This window comes from Gopherus flavomarginatus, chromosome 18, assembly GCF_025201925.1.
Source record: "Gopherus flavomarginatus isolate rGopFla2 chromosome 18, rGopFla2.mat.asm, whole genome shotgun sequence".
Classification (NCBI taxonomy): Eukaryota; Metazoa; Chordata; order Testudines; family Testudinidae; genus Gopherus; species Gopherus flavomarginatus.
In genome coordinates this window covers 3975297-3988956 of record NC_066634.1, presented here as the reverse complement: position 1 = coordinate 3988956, position 13660 = coordinate 3975297, and the positions used below count along the sequence as shown (strand labels likewise).

Sequence of the window (13660 nt, the reverse complement as noted above, 5' to 3'; positions counted from 1 at the left end):
AGCCCTCTGTTGGGAATGGGGTAAACTGCAGCAGATTGATTGATCTAATTAAATTAGACGAGAAGAGAGGTTAGGACGGGTAGCGAGGGACCCCCTAGACTGACGGGTTAGCAGTACAGGGGTAGCCACTGGTTTAGTTGCATTGGTGTATTTACACCAGTACAGCCAGACCCTCGGATTACCCGTGGGTTTATCTAGGAGTGGGTTTTGTCCCAGTGGTGCCATCAGAACTTGGCCCCAAACTGTGTTCGCTTTTGGAAGGTCTCAGCCGGGGAACCCCACCTGTGCTCAGAATGGAAACCGTCTTGTCTAATCAACTGGGGCGTCCATCAAACAGAGCAGAGAGAGGGCAATGTGGGGGTCAAGTCACCCCCCATGTCCTTTTAAAGGTCATTTGTGGGGTTATCCGGGGCTACCCTGCCTACCCGAAGGGGTAGATTTAGGGTAGACAGCTTATCTCAGAGGGGTATTTGGGAGCAGTGCCGAAAGAGAGAGAAGGGAGAGACAATTGTACCAGGGCCCTGAGCTCAAGGCAGCTCCCAAAAGTCTGTAAAAATGGGGTGAGATGGGACACGATGAACCAATGGACCAGGTGACTTGAGGGGCATTATCTGGGATGTCTGGCCGACATGAGGGTGTATTTAGGGAGGATGGGTTTTATTCTGTCTTGGCCACTGGCCTGCTGGGTGAGCTTCAGTGCATCCCTGCCTCAGCTCGTGCCTCGGTTTCCCCATGTGGGGCTAATGATACCAACCTCTTTTGTGGTTTATGGGGGGCAGTTGGTCTGTGGGGATCTCTGGGGTTGGCGTGACTGTTGGGGGGCAAGCTGGGGATATGGGCTTGAGTGGTTTAGGGGGGCAGTTGGTCTGTGGGGTTCTCTGGGATTGGCGTGACTGTTAGGGGGCAAAGCAGCGACCGGGGGGGGGGCTGGGCACAGGCTCCTTGAGGGAGGGCGATTGGCACCAAGGGCTCTGTCTGGGAGGCTGTTGGCAAGGACACTGGGATGCTCCTTGTGGGTTTATTCATGGAGGTGGGGGATATTTAAAGTTCCCCCAACATTTATTCCCCCCTTCACACATTAGCTGGGGGGGATTTGGGGGAGCACCTCCTCATCACTCCCTCTCCCCCTTTAACCCAGGGCAGCCACCAGGGCAGGCTGCCCTCGGAGGGGGAGGGGCGGGGGCGGAGCGCGGCGCTTGCAGCAGCCTCCGAACGCTGCCGCCCCTCCACGAAAAAGGCGGGAACATTCAAACCTCGGGCGGTTGGGGGCGGGAGCAACGGTCGCGGCTCGAGCCTCTTCGGCTCGGTGGGGGAGGGGCGGGTCTGTGTCACCAGTGGCTTATGGGGAGGGATGGGGAGGGCCCCCCAGATAAACCGGGCTAATCACCCCCACATGTGTTAAATAGAGGAAGGGTGAGAGGCTGCCCCCCCCATGGGCAGAGCACCCCCAAACAGAGACCCCCCCAAAAAAGTGAGGCCCCCCGCCACAGGTGAATCAAACACTGTCTGACAGGCTGCAAGCCACGTGGCAAGCAGGCAGCACCCCTTCAAATGAGATGGGGCCCCTGAAATGCCCTGGGGCTGAAGGCCAGCTGAGGGGCTTTTCCCCTGCGGCTCTCAAAGCATGTTACCAATGAGCAGTGTCGGGAGCCCCACAGATGGGGAAACTGAGGCACAGAATGGCGAAATGACTTGCCCCGGATCAAACAGAGCCCAGAGCTCCTGAGGGTCTATCCACTAGGCTACGCTGCCTTTTAAAGGTGCTTATTTCAACCATCTTAGGGAGGGGCAGCTTTCTCCTTTGAGGGTTGGGGGGCTACCCACAGGAGCAGAAATCACAGTGGCAATTTAGGGTGAGGTCAGAGGTCACAGCAATAAAATGACCCCTTCAGAGCCCATGAATGACTGGCCTCCCCCTAAATTAGCATCTCCCCCAAAGAAGGTGGGTTCATTCTCCTCATTCACATGTAATAAAGGGGTCATGTGCAGCAAGGAGCTGTCATGCCACTGTGACCGATGGCCCATGGACACCCCCAAATGAGGGGCTCCCCCAAACTAAAGAGGATTAACTTTCCCCACATAAATAACGTCAGTGTGCTGTACTTCAGACCATAGGATGCACAACATGACGTTGCTGTGGCATCAAGACCTTTGACCCTGCAGGTAGTCCCTACCCCACCCCTGAAAACAAAAGTTAATTAATCCTCCTACATACCTGAAATAATCTTTCCAGAATACGGGCCGTAAATAGCAAGGCAGGGAGTGCCATTACACCAACATGACCTCTGCCCACACGGGCAGCCCATCCACCCCATAATGCTTTCCCTGGTAAAATTAATTCTCCCCACCACCCATGACACGGGTCCAATCATGCCCTCTATTCCCCTACACACACACCTCCCAAAAAAACCCTGAAAATGCTTAGCTTTGTGCCCCAGGAGACCATCCAATCCCCACCTACTTCCACACTTCCCAGGGGCACACCTCAATGGAAAGTGGCTGTAAAAGGGGGTGTCCTGGCTCGGGGCGGGGGGGAAGTGTTCTGTATGACCTCGGCTAGCTCTGGAAGAACAGACAGCATGGGATGCCAAGACATGTAATGGGCATGGAGATGTGTAACCATTCAAGGCCTGCACACTTGACATACTTGCACAAACAAGACAGGCATGAACAACAGTTGCCCCTTCACCAATACATTTCACATTCTGTGCAGACCTCTTCCAAGTGTGTTGGGAGGGGATTTCAAACAAGGCGTGGTGACAGATTAACAGCACCAGTAGTTTTTGTGGTTGGAGCCAGCCACTCAGTCCTCAGATCTGGGCTGAGAACTGCCGGTAGCGATCAAAGAGTTGGGTCACTTATCTGATCCAGGGCAAAAGGCCTCACGATCCAAACTCTGAGGTGGATAATAATCATTTCCGTACATAGTGGTTTAGGACAGGAAGTGGAGAGTAACACTCCCACTTTTGACGCGATAGTAGTGAGCACATTTACAAGAAGCCAAATAGAATTGCCCACAGCTGAAATTGCACCAGCAGCCTAGAGTTACTCTTGCAAAAAGTGCGATGGAATCTCTAATGAACATCAGCTCTTCAGTTTTATGCGTTGTTCTGCTCCCCTCCTTCCCACACACCCTTTGTGTAGCTTGTGCATCTGAGCAGCAGGTGGCAGGCAGAAGTGGTACCACAATGAATCCAACCACAACAGCACACATGATGAAACCAGAAGTCCCAAAATACAGCCTTGATTACAGATCTCCTACAAGTAGAAGCAGTAGGTGCCTGATCTTTTTCTCCCACAAAACGCACAGGCATTCCCTCTCTCCAACATGTACACACACCATCTGATCTCACCAAAAAGACATTACAGTAGAGCTGTCATTGACAATACAAAAAACGTGGCTATAGGCCCCAAACAGAGCTAGATCCAATAGGGCATTGTGCAGATTAATTAAAGCAGACCAGGATTTTATATCGATAGCTGTATAAAACAGAATTCAAGCCCCCTGAAGCAATAAAAACCACAATTACTGCATGCACTGAGAAGCCATTGCCCAGGTGGTAATATGAATCTGCTGTGTGTTTAATGTCAATCAAATAGTTGTGGTTTGATTTGCTGCAAAGCGGATGGAGATCGGTCACTGTCAGGCTATTTGTCCGTAAAAGCTATTGATTTAGGTGGAAAACTATGAAGAGGTGGAAAAGGTGAAGGAGAAAGAGAGAAGGGAGGGATGAGCCACGTCAGTCGTTAACAGCCGTGGCTGAGTGTGAGTCTGCAATAAAAGCCAGGCCCAAAGTACTGTCCCAGCTGATTGGCCAATTGCCAATCCTCCTCATCCCTGAGTGCCAGGTTTGGCTGGAGGAAAGACAGCTGTCGGCCCAAACCCCTGAGATCCATGTTGCCCCCTGGTCTGTGGCATATGGACATTGTGATGAATCTGGAGGGAACAAAAATGGTGGCATAGAGTGAATGGAGGACACTTCCCAAGCCTCCTATAATGGTCGCTGCTTAACAATAATGCCTCCCTGCAAGCCCTAAGTGTGCTCAGGGACTCTGGAGTCACAGACATCAGCTAATAATGAGGGGCCAGTCAGATAACTAGGGATGGACAATGTCCAGATGACTGAAAGGGGATCTGTAAATCTAGCACAGATCTTTTAGCAGCTTTGCATGGCTTCTGTCTGCCCTGAATTTTGTGCAGGCCATGGTGTGTGTGGGGGAAGGGGTGGAATATCCCATGCCCAAACTGGATCTACCGAGTTCCCTTTGTGATGTGTGCCACTGCCGGGTCTCAGAAAGTGCAAAAACAATCAGTTTTCCTTGCGTGTGTCAGAGATTCCAAAGCCAGCATCTAGTCTGATCACCTGCACATCATAGGCCAGAGAACTGCCCTGAAATAATTCTCAGGGCAGATCTTTGAGAGAAACAGCCAATGTCCATTTAACAATTCCCAGTGATGGAGAATCCACCACCACCCTTGGGAAAATGTGCCAGAAATTTACGTCTTACTTATTTCCAGCCTCAACTTCCAGCCATTGGATCGTGTTAGACATTTCTCTGCTCAGTCGAAGAGTCCAGTAACAAATACTGGTTCCCCATGTAGGCATGTATAGACTGTGATCAAGTCATCCCTTAACCAAAGCAGAGTCACAACCTGAGGTTTGAAAGTTATGTCAGATGAATCGTCGAAATGTAGGGCTGGAAGGGGCCTCAAAGGGTCGCTGTGTCCAGCCCTCCGGCGCTGTTGCAAGACCAAGTCAACCTAGATCATCCCTGAGAGGTGTTTGTCCAAAACCTCCAGTGATGGGGATTTCACAACTTCCCTTGGTCACCTGTTCCAATGCTGAACGATTCTTAGGGAAGTAGGGTGTGAATATAAAGCACAAGAGCTGTTCCAGTTAATTGCAGAGTCTACACGCGTCTATACAGGGAACTGAAATTTTGATAACAGGGATCTTTAGCCCAGCAGACAAAGGCTGAAAGTTAAAGCTAGATACGTTCAAGCTGGAAAGAAGGCACCCATTTTTAACAGCGAAGGGAATTACCATTGGAGCTGTTTATCAAGAGCTGTGGGGGATTTTCCATCACTGGCAATTTTTCAGTCAAGATCTGTTCTGGTTCAATGTGGAGTTAATTCAGGGCAGGGCTCTGGCCTGTGTTATGCAAGAGGTCAGGCTGGGTGATCACAGTGTTCTGGGACTCTACAAGTCTAGCGTTGCTCTGTATAGACAAGGCCCCAGACTTTGACAAGGGAGAGATGAGGGAGGATTAAGACACTTTTCTATGCCAATGGCCCTAATACAAGAGAGTGTGAGGAAAGAGGTTTCCTCAGGTTCATCAGGAATCCCAAAAGGTGTCATCTCCTCTAAGAGCGACAAGGGGAATGTGGACCTGCTGAAAGACTGAGAGAGACCAGGATCGAGAAGGGGCAGGTGTGGCAGAAACACAGTGGGTCAAAGGCCCCAGATACAAGATGTGACTGTATGTGGGTGGGTCATACCTACCCCAATGGATCTGGCTTTCTCTCACTGCTTTGGCAGCACTGATCTAGCTCTCTTGGTCCCCCCAGCTTCCTCCTGAGGTTGTGGGAGCTGGCTGGCTTGGTCCGCAAGGAGGGGTTATGCAGAGAATTCACCTCACAGGCACGGCTAGCGCAGCAGAGGCCTGGAGAACATTAATCTTGCTGTGGGTCACACCTCGTCCAGCCCTCACCACGGCTCACACCTTCCACATACTTCCTCCCCACGCAGTTAACCCAGGCAGCATTCCCTGTCCCACTGACACACCTAGGGCAGAAAGCATGTGAGGAGAGATGGAGCCCATTATTCCCCGCCCCCCTGAGCCAGCCACTCCCCAACCCTGGGGCCGGATCGGAGCAGGTGCCTCCTATAGGGGAAAGGCCCTGTGTTGTATTCCTTATCTCCTTGAGCCAGCCAGTTCCGTTCTGGCACAGATGCCCCAATGCATCACCCACACTCACTCTGTCCTTAGCTTTACACTTCCAGCACTGGCTGGCAAGGAGGGAAGAGGAGCAGAACTGGGCCATCCGGCAACCATGGTCACTCAGGCAGCCCTGGGGAGAATGGAGCATTTCAGCAGCAGCTGCGAGAAGGACTCCACGCCCTCCCTAATCCAGACACCCTGGTACCTACATCATCCCATGGACCGTGCCTGAGCAAAGGGAAGCAGGGCGGCTGGGGAGATCCTGTCAGCATGGTCCCCTGCCCCAGCAGGATTGCTCCTCATTTCTCACTTCTGTTGGAACACCAACCATCTCATCAAAAAGAGCTCACACATCCCTGGATGAACAAACCGGGGAGTAGTGGTTAGACGCCAGGAGGTGATTTTACCTCTGTATTCGATGGTGGTGAGACAACACTGGAATCCCGGAGCCAGTCCTGGTGCCCACATTTTAAAAACAATGCTGAAAAGCCAGAGAGGGTGCAGAGAAGAGCCACAAAAATGATATGAGGGCTGGAAAATTGCATTACAGTGAGAGATTTAAGGAGCTTGATATGTTCAGCTCATCAAAAAGAAGATCAAGAGGTGATTTGACTATGGTCGATGGGAAGGAAATCCTGGGTATGGAAGGGCTCTTTGGTCTAGCAGAGACAGGCAGAACAAGAACCGGTGACTAGCAGTTAAAACTAGACAAATTCCAATTTGTCCAGTAAGGCCCACATGTCTACCAGTGCGGGTGATTCAGCCTTGGAACAAACTGCCTCCAGGGAAGTGGTGGAGTTTCCATCGTTGACTGTCTTCCGATTCACACTGGCTGCCTTTCTGGAGGCGATATGTCAGCCAAACACAAGTTGTGAGCTCAGAGCAGGAGTAAGGGTGAAATTCTCTGGCCTGTGCTCTGCAGAAGGCCACTCGATGATCTAATGGCTCCTGATCTTAGACTATAGGAATCTGCGTCCCTAATGATTCGCCTTTGATCACGAAGGAGGTGTCAGAATATCTGGAGAGGAGGAAAGGAGTAGCAGCCACAATACTGGCCTGGCACTCCGCAGAGCTGGACTCAGTTCCCAGATCTGCTACAAACTCCCTGGGTAACCTTGGGCGTGTCACATCATCACACTGCACTTGCAATTTTACCTAAGACTGGGGTGGTGTTCCTATCACTTGAACTGGTGTGTCTGGGTAGCATCTGGCACAATGGGGACCCTGATCTCGCTTGGGAGGGGGTGCCTGTGCAGCACCTGGCCCAGCAGGGGGCCCCAAACTCCATGGGGGGGCATACACCTCATAAAAATTATTTTGCATCCGGTACCATGGGGAATATTCTTCAGAGTTGAGCAAAACTCAAGTGACCGGGGATTATCTGAAAAGCTGGTACCGACTGCAGAGCATTCACACAAGTTCAGCTGATCCAGTGGAGACCTGTTCCCCATAGCAGCTCCCTCATCTCCATCACTGAGATGCCACATGCCAAGCTACCCAATCCTGCTGCCACTTGGGTGAAGAATTCTGTCTGCCACAGGTGTCTGAGCACCGGAGGAAACCTGCCTTGTGTTTAAATAACCTGCAGTTCCCCCCACTCCCAACGCCCCTTCCCGCAGCGGCTCCAAAACTCAGTGTGGGAGCAGGGATCTAGCCCCATTGACTCCAACGGAGCGACGGCCGATTGACACCAGCTGGGGATACATCCCACTGAGTTTCCTTCTGATCATCTCCTCCTAAAAAGACTCTAGTACAAACAGGCCAGGTCTACACTAGGAGCATTTTACTGGTATGCTACGCTGGCTGCAGCTACACTGGCAAAGCCGGCCTTTTACCAGCGTAGCTTATTCCTCCCCTACCGAGTGAAACCAGTGCAATTTTGCCAGCCTAACTGTGTCTACACTAGGAGCTTCTGCTGGCACAGCTACACCAGTCAGGGATCACCCTTCTTCATACCCCCCACTGGCAGAGGCTGTCAAGTTGACACACCCTTATAAGGTGGTTCGAAGACAGGTGATAACTATGAGAAGACTGGGAAATTTCTCTGAAAACAACTGGGAGACGAATATGCGGGAAGCCGCTAGAGGCTACAGCCAGCAACAAATGGGATGGAGAAGGTAGATCAGTAACTTTGATCCCGCATGAGACCCCGAAGCACCCTTCAAACCTGCCAGGGTCCCTGTGTGGAAGACGGGTGTCCCTGGCTAAGCCAGGCTTGCATAGAAGCTGTCGACTGGTTAGCTCTATTTTCTCTGGAATGTTTTTGTTCTGCATAAGTAATACTTTGCTTTAGGAAGCTGGCGCTCACTGGCATCGCTGGTGCCAAGCTAATGTCAGATCCACTGAGAATCAGTCTGAACCCCGCTGTGACGGGAGAGTATCACAGGTGCCTGCCCCAAGAACGGGGACGGCTAGGGGCTGAGACCAGAGTGGGACGCCGTAAGGATTAGAGGTGCAGTTGCCTGCCTTGTGATCCTGAACTGCAGTGACCTTCAGCTAAGCTGAACAGGGCGAACTGAAAACTGAGTGGAGAAAATCCACCATGAGCCTGCGGAACTCATTGCCACTGACTCATTCTTGAGGCCAACTGCTGAGTGGACTGGCCAGTGAAAGCAATTTGGGGCACTGGGGTCCTGGACAGATCTAGTGGGGTGATGCCTACATAAAAGCAGCTGAGTTTAGAATTTAATTTCTCCAATTTACCCCCTGCCAGCGAGAGAACTTTTATTGCAAGAAAAACTAAGGAGCAGGACTTTCTACACAGATCCGCCAGCATCTTCTCCATTGCCTACCGAAGTCTCTCTCTCTCTTTTTGCTACAGCTTCCTGAAGAAGAAGAAAAAATGGGGCCTCCGTGCTACAGCTTTGTGCTGGGCCTGAGTAATGGGGGGAGCTTTCTTCAGAGGGTGGGGGGCTTCCATCAGCCCATTCCGGATCGCTAGCAGCCTGTGCCTCCTGTCGCTAAGGGATGCACCATCTGGCCAGCTGGTGTCAGAGGCCTTCCCGGGCCTGGTTCTGCGCCGTAAGTGGATGATGAGGAATGCCAGCCCGGGGCGGGGGATCGGCAGGATGTGTCTCCCTAGGACAGGCTCTGCTTCTGCCCCACCGCCTGCTCCTTCCTCGCCAGATTCTGCCTGGCTTCCCTGGAAGAGACACAGGTAAATGGGGAATGTGGGACACTGTGAGGAGAAGCCCCTAGGAGGAGAAGGATGGGAGGTTAGAGCAGCAGGGGCTGGGAGCCAGGACTCCTGGGTTCCTTCCCTGGCTCTGGGAGGGAATGTGGTCTAGTGGATTAGAACAAGGGTCTGAGAACGAGGACTCCTGGGTTGTATCCCTGGCTCTGGGAGGAGAGTGAAGTCTAGAGCGGGGCTGGGAGCCAGGACTCCTGGGTTCTGTTTCCAATTGTGTCCCTGCCTCTCTAGGTGCCCTATGGCATGTGCAGGCCTGTCCTTGCTCCGTGCCTCAGTTTCCCCTACCATACAAGGCAGCTGGTGATCCTGACTCCGCCTGTTACTAATGGATGAGTGATGACAGTGATGGTGAGCTGGGGCCCGCGAGCTCCTGCGGGGAGGTTAATATTCAGGAGCGTAGCCATGGGGCCCAGCGTCAGACTCCTTTGGTCTGTAACACTGTCCCCTGGCCTGGAATCTGGTTCTGAAGGTCCGGCAGGCGGGGACAGGGGAGACCAAGAGGTCGGGTGGGGGAAGAGGTTTGATAAGTTTCTGCCACTGACTCTTCGTGCCCCGACCCCTGTGCTTGTTGGGAGATACAGGCGGCAGGTGCCCTGCACACAGCCTCGCAACAGAGCATCACAAGTCTGCAGGCACCAGGGAATCAGGAGACAGGACGTTAAAAGGAGCCAGCCAGGGAAGGAGGAGGGTCCATGTTGGAGCGGGGGAGTTGTGTATAGTAACTGACAGAGCTGGAGAGAACCCGGGAGTCCTGGCTGCCAGCCCCTCCTGCTCTAACTACTAGACCCCACTCCCCTCCCAGAGCTGGGGAAAGAACCCAGGAGTCCTGGCTCTCAGCCCCCGGCTCTAACCACTAGACACCACTTCCCTCCCAGAGCCAGAGCAGAACCCAGGAGTCCCTTGCACTCTGTCTTGCGAGCGTCTTCCCAGGAATCCCTAGAGGTGAAGTCTCGCTGCCGACCCCCAGCAGAGGTCACTTGGCACATGTCAGCCCCGGCAGCGGCTCTGGCCTAGAGCACATATGCGGGGTCCCCACCCCCAGCCCCCCACATCCGTCCCCAGCTGGCTCTGGGCAGCAGTCGTGCCCTTGTGTGTCTGCCTGTCCCAGCCCCTCTGCACTCACCCGCCATCTCTCCGCCAGGCCCCGCTCCCCCTGCTCGATGGAGGTCACCGTCCTGTCGGAGAACAGCATCGCGCCCGTCTCATTGTCCGTCACCTGCACGGGACCGGGAGCGGCTCAGCCCAAGGACAGGGGCTGGGGAAGGTACTCGGGTCTGAGCAGGGAACAGCCACAGCACAGGGTGCTCCGGCCATGCCCCCGATGGGCCCTGGGGAGGACATTACTTCCCCCCACATACACTAGCCAGAGAGTTGGGGTCAAGGGGGGTTTGTTCCTAGGTGAAGATCTACATGGAGATTTCAGGTCCCCTCTTGATCCGGGTGTCCCTGTGGGAGCCCTGGCAGGTGGGGGGCACTGCTGCACCCCTGCTCACCTTGTTGATCTCGCGGTGGCTGTACACTGTGGCGTTCCCCACCCTGCGCTGCTCCTTCTCCTCGGTGTGGTAGTTGGGGGGGAGCTTGCGGAAATCAATGGGGGCCTCAAAGCGCCCCTCCTCCTTCCCCAACACCGCCTGCAACAACCCACATCAACTGAGTCTTGGCAGTTGCAGTCCCTCCCCCCTGCCCCAGTTCCCAGCCCCTGGCTCTAACCACTAGACTCCACTCCCATCCCAGAGCCAGGCACAGCAGGAATTAGGAAATGCACCCAGAGACTCACACAAAACCCCTCAGAGATATCGAAGTCTGAGTGCACGAACACAGACAGACAGACACGGCCCAACTCCTGCTCCCCGACCCAGCAGAAATGGGGGGCGGGGGGCGATAGCTGTGGATGGGACTGAGATACAGACATGGCGTGTGCATGGAGATACACTCAAACATAGGTGGGGGATGAGGATAGATGGGGCTGGGGCAGAGGGATGGGGGGCTGGGGAGCGGTAGAGGGGACGGCTGAGGCCGTCGGGGAGAGGTGGGGGGTCCCTGGTGGCGCCAGGGGATGGGGCAGGGTGGGAGTCCCTGGGGCTGCAGGGAGGGGTGGTGGGGATGGCTGAGGGTGTCTGGGGAGGGGTGGGGGGTGCCTGGGGCTGTCTGGGGATGTGGGTGCCCGGGGAGGGATAGAGAGGCAGCTGGGGGTGCCTGTGGGTGGGGATGGGTTGTTGGGGGGTCCCTGGGGGTGCCAGAGGATGGGGTTGTCTCGGGATCCCTGGGGGTGCCAGGGGATGGGGTGGCTGAGGGTTGCTGGGGGATGGGGATAGCTGGGGGCCCCTGGGCACCCCAGGGGAAGGGTGGGTGGTTCCTGGGGGGCGGGGGTCACTCAGTCTCACCCGACTGCCCCCTAGAAGGTGGTGGAAGCGGCCCAGCAGGCGACGGGCAGCGGGTGGCAGGAGGGAGCCTCCAGCCCCGGCCAGCAGCGCGCCCAGGGTGCAGAGCAGCAGCCACCGCGCCCACATCGCGCCCGTCCCGTCCCGTCCCGTCCAGCAGCGTCTGAGCAGGTCTGGGGGGCAACAGAGCAGGTGGGTGGGGGGCGCCGCTCCACCCCGGCCTCCTTCCCTCTGTCCCCCCAGCCCTCTCCTCCGTCCGTCCCTTCACAACCCATCCCTCCCTCTGTCCCCCTCTCCCTACACCCCTTCCGCTATCCCTCCGTCTATCCCTCCCTTCCCCACACCCCTTCCTCTGTCCCCCTCCCTTCCCCACACCCCTTCCTCTGTCCCCCTCCCCCCACAACCCATCCCTCCCTCTGTCCCCCACACCCCATCCCTCCTTCCCTCCCCTCGGCCCCCTCCCCCCACACCCCATCCCTCCTCCACAGCCCTTCCTCTGTCCTCCTCCCCCCACAACCCATCACTCCCTCCATCCCTCTGTCCCCTCCCCCCACACCCCTTCCTCAATCCCTCCGTCTATCCCTCCCTTCCCCACAGCCCTTCCTCTGTCCCCCTCCCCCCACAACCCATCACTCCCTCCATCCCTCTGTCCCCTCCCCCCACACCCCTTCCTCTATCCCTCCGTCTATCCCTCCCTTCCCCACAGCCCTTCCTCTGTCCCCCTCCCCCCACAACCCATCACTCCCTCCATCCCTCTGTCCCCTCCCCCCACACCCCTTCCTCAATCCCTCCGTCTATCCCTCCCTTCCTCACACCCCTTCCTGTCCCCGTCCCCCCACAACCCATCACTCCCTCCATCCCCTCCCCCCACACCCCTTCCTCTATCCCTCCGTCTATCCCTCCCTTCCCCACAGCCCTTCCTCTGTCCCCCTCCTCCCACAACCCATCTCTCCCTCTGTCCCTCTGTCCCCCACACCCCATCCCTCCTTCCCTCCCCTCGGCTCCCTCCCCCCACACCCTATCCCTCCCTCCCCCAGCCCCCTCCCCTCACAAACCATCCTTTAATCCCTCCCCCACACCCCTTCCTCCATCCCCTCCCCCCACAACCCATCCCTCCTTCCCTCCCTGACATCTCTCTCTTCCTCCATTTCTACATCCCCAGACACCTGCACCCGCCTCCAACCCCCAGCCATCCTTCCCACTCCCCTCCCTCCCTCCATCTAGCCACCCCACATCCATCCACCCCCCGTACACCTTTCTCTCCCTGCAACTGCCCCTTGGGGGTTCCTCTCCCCTTGCATCGACCTCTCTCCTTTTCTCCCCATGTAGTTGCCCCCATCTTTGAACAGCCCTCCCCCCATAATTACCCCAGCTTAATCCCCCTTCTGACTAACACTGCCCCAATCTCTGTGCCCCCATGAAATCCTGCCCCATAACACTGTGACCCCAGCAACCTCCTGATCTCCCTTCCCTCCTCCCAAAAATGCCCCACTCCTTCAGTCCTCCCAGAACCCCCCAACCCACCCACCTTCCCCCATCCAGACCTTCCCCCCACTGCCCCAGTGTCCCTCCCCCAGCACCGACCTGCCACCTCGCCGGGACCTGTACTGGCCTGTTTCACCCGGGGTGCTGATTCAAACAGGGTTCTGATTCCAGAACTGACCACCGGCCAGCGGGGGACCCTGGGCGCCAGGGCCAGCATGGAGGGGCCCTGTCACAGGGTGTCCCATGATGCCTGGGCACTTGCCTGGAGACACCCACGGCCTCCCGCCTCTGTGTCAGCAGCTGGGCAGGGTGGTGGCTCGGGCAGCGGGGTGAAGCCGTGCGTAAAACACCCAGCTCCGTTGCAGACTTCCTTGGTACCTCAGTTTCCCCATCTGTAGAGTGGTGGGGATGGCCCTGCCCTGCCTCATGGGGCTTGAGGGAATATGGTTTATATTTATAACTTTGACAGATAACGAGCTAGAGTTGCGATGAATAATTGGGCCCTATCAATTTCACAACTGTGAAAAACATGTCACAGACCGTGAAATAAGCCCTTCACTGGGAAATCTGATCTCCCCGTGTTGCCAGGAGTGCAGCTGCTAGGCCGTGCGGGGCCAGAGAGGGACAGGACTCGGCTTTCCCTGCACAGCCGCCCTCAGCG

At 55.7% G+C, this 13660-nt stretch overlaps 2 protein-coding genes across 5 annotated transcripts in view; both read right to left on the bottom strand.

Annotated features, from left to right (window-relative positions):
* KASH5 (KASH domain containing 5) overlaps positions 1-6623 on the bottom strand; it is a 34481-nt gene extending 27858 nt beyond the window's left edge. Inside the window, exon 1 of the mRNA XM_050927691.1 lies at positions 6351-6623. Coding sequence (XP_050783648.1) covers positions 6351-6411 — 61 coding nt within the window. The 5' untranslated portion in view covers positions 6412-6623. The remainder of the gene's footprint in view (positions 1-6350) is intronic.
* Positions 6201-13422, bottom strand: DKKL1 (dickkopf like acrosomal protein 1). Of its 4 annotated transcripts, XM_050927742.1 has the most exons (6): positions 13099-13422; positions 11518-11687; positions 10627-10764; positions 10257-10349; positions 8736-9085; positions 6201-6299 (listed from the first exon to the last, which is right to left on the bottom strand). In XM_050927742.1, the coding sequence occupies exons 1-5, from the start codon at positions 13214-13216 to the stop codon at positions 8759-8761; spliced, it is 846 nt and encodes a 281-aa protein (XP_050783699.1). In that variant the 5' UTR covers positions 13217-13422; the 3' UTR covers positions 6201-6299; positions 8736-8758. The 4 variants fall into 4 exon arrangements, with proteins under 4 accessions (XP_050783699.1, XP_050783698.1, XP_050783700.1 ...); XM_050927741.1 differs by lacking the exon at positions 6201-6299 and having other exon boundaries at positions 8642-9085; XM_050927743.1 differs by lacking the exons at positions 6201-6299; positions 10257-10349 and having other exon boundaries at positions 8642-9085.
* Positions 13423-13660: the final 238 nt, after the last annotated feature.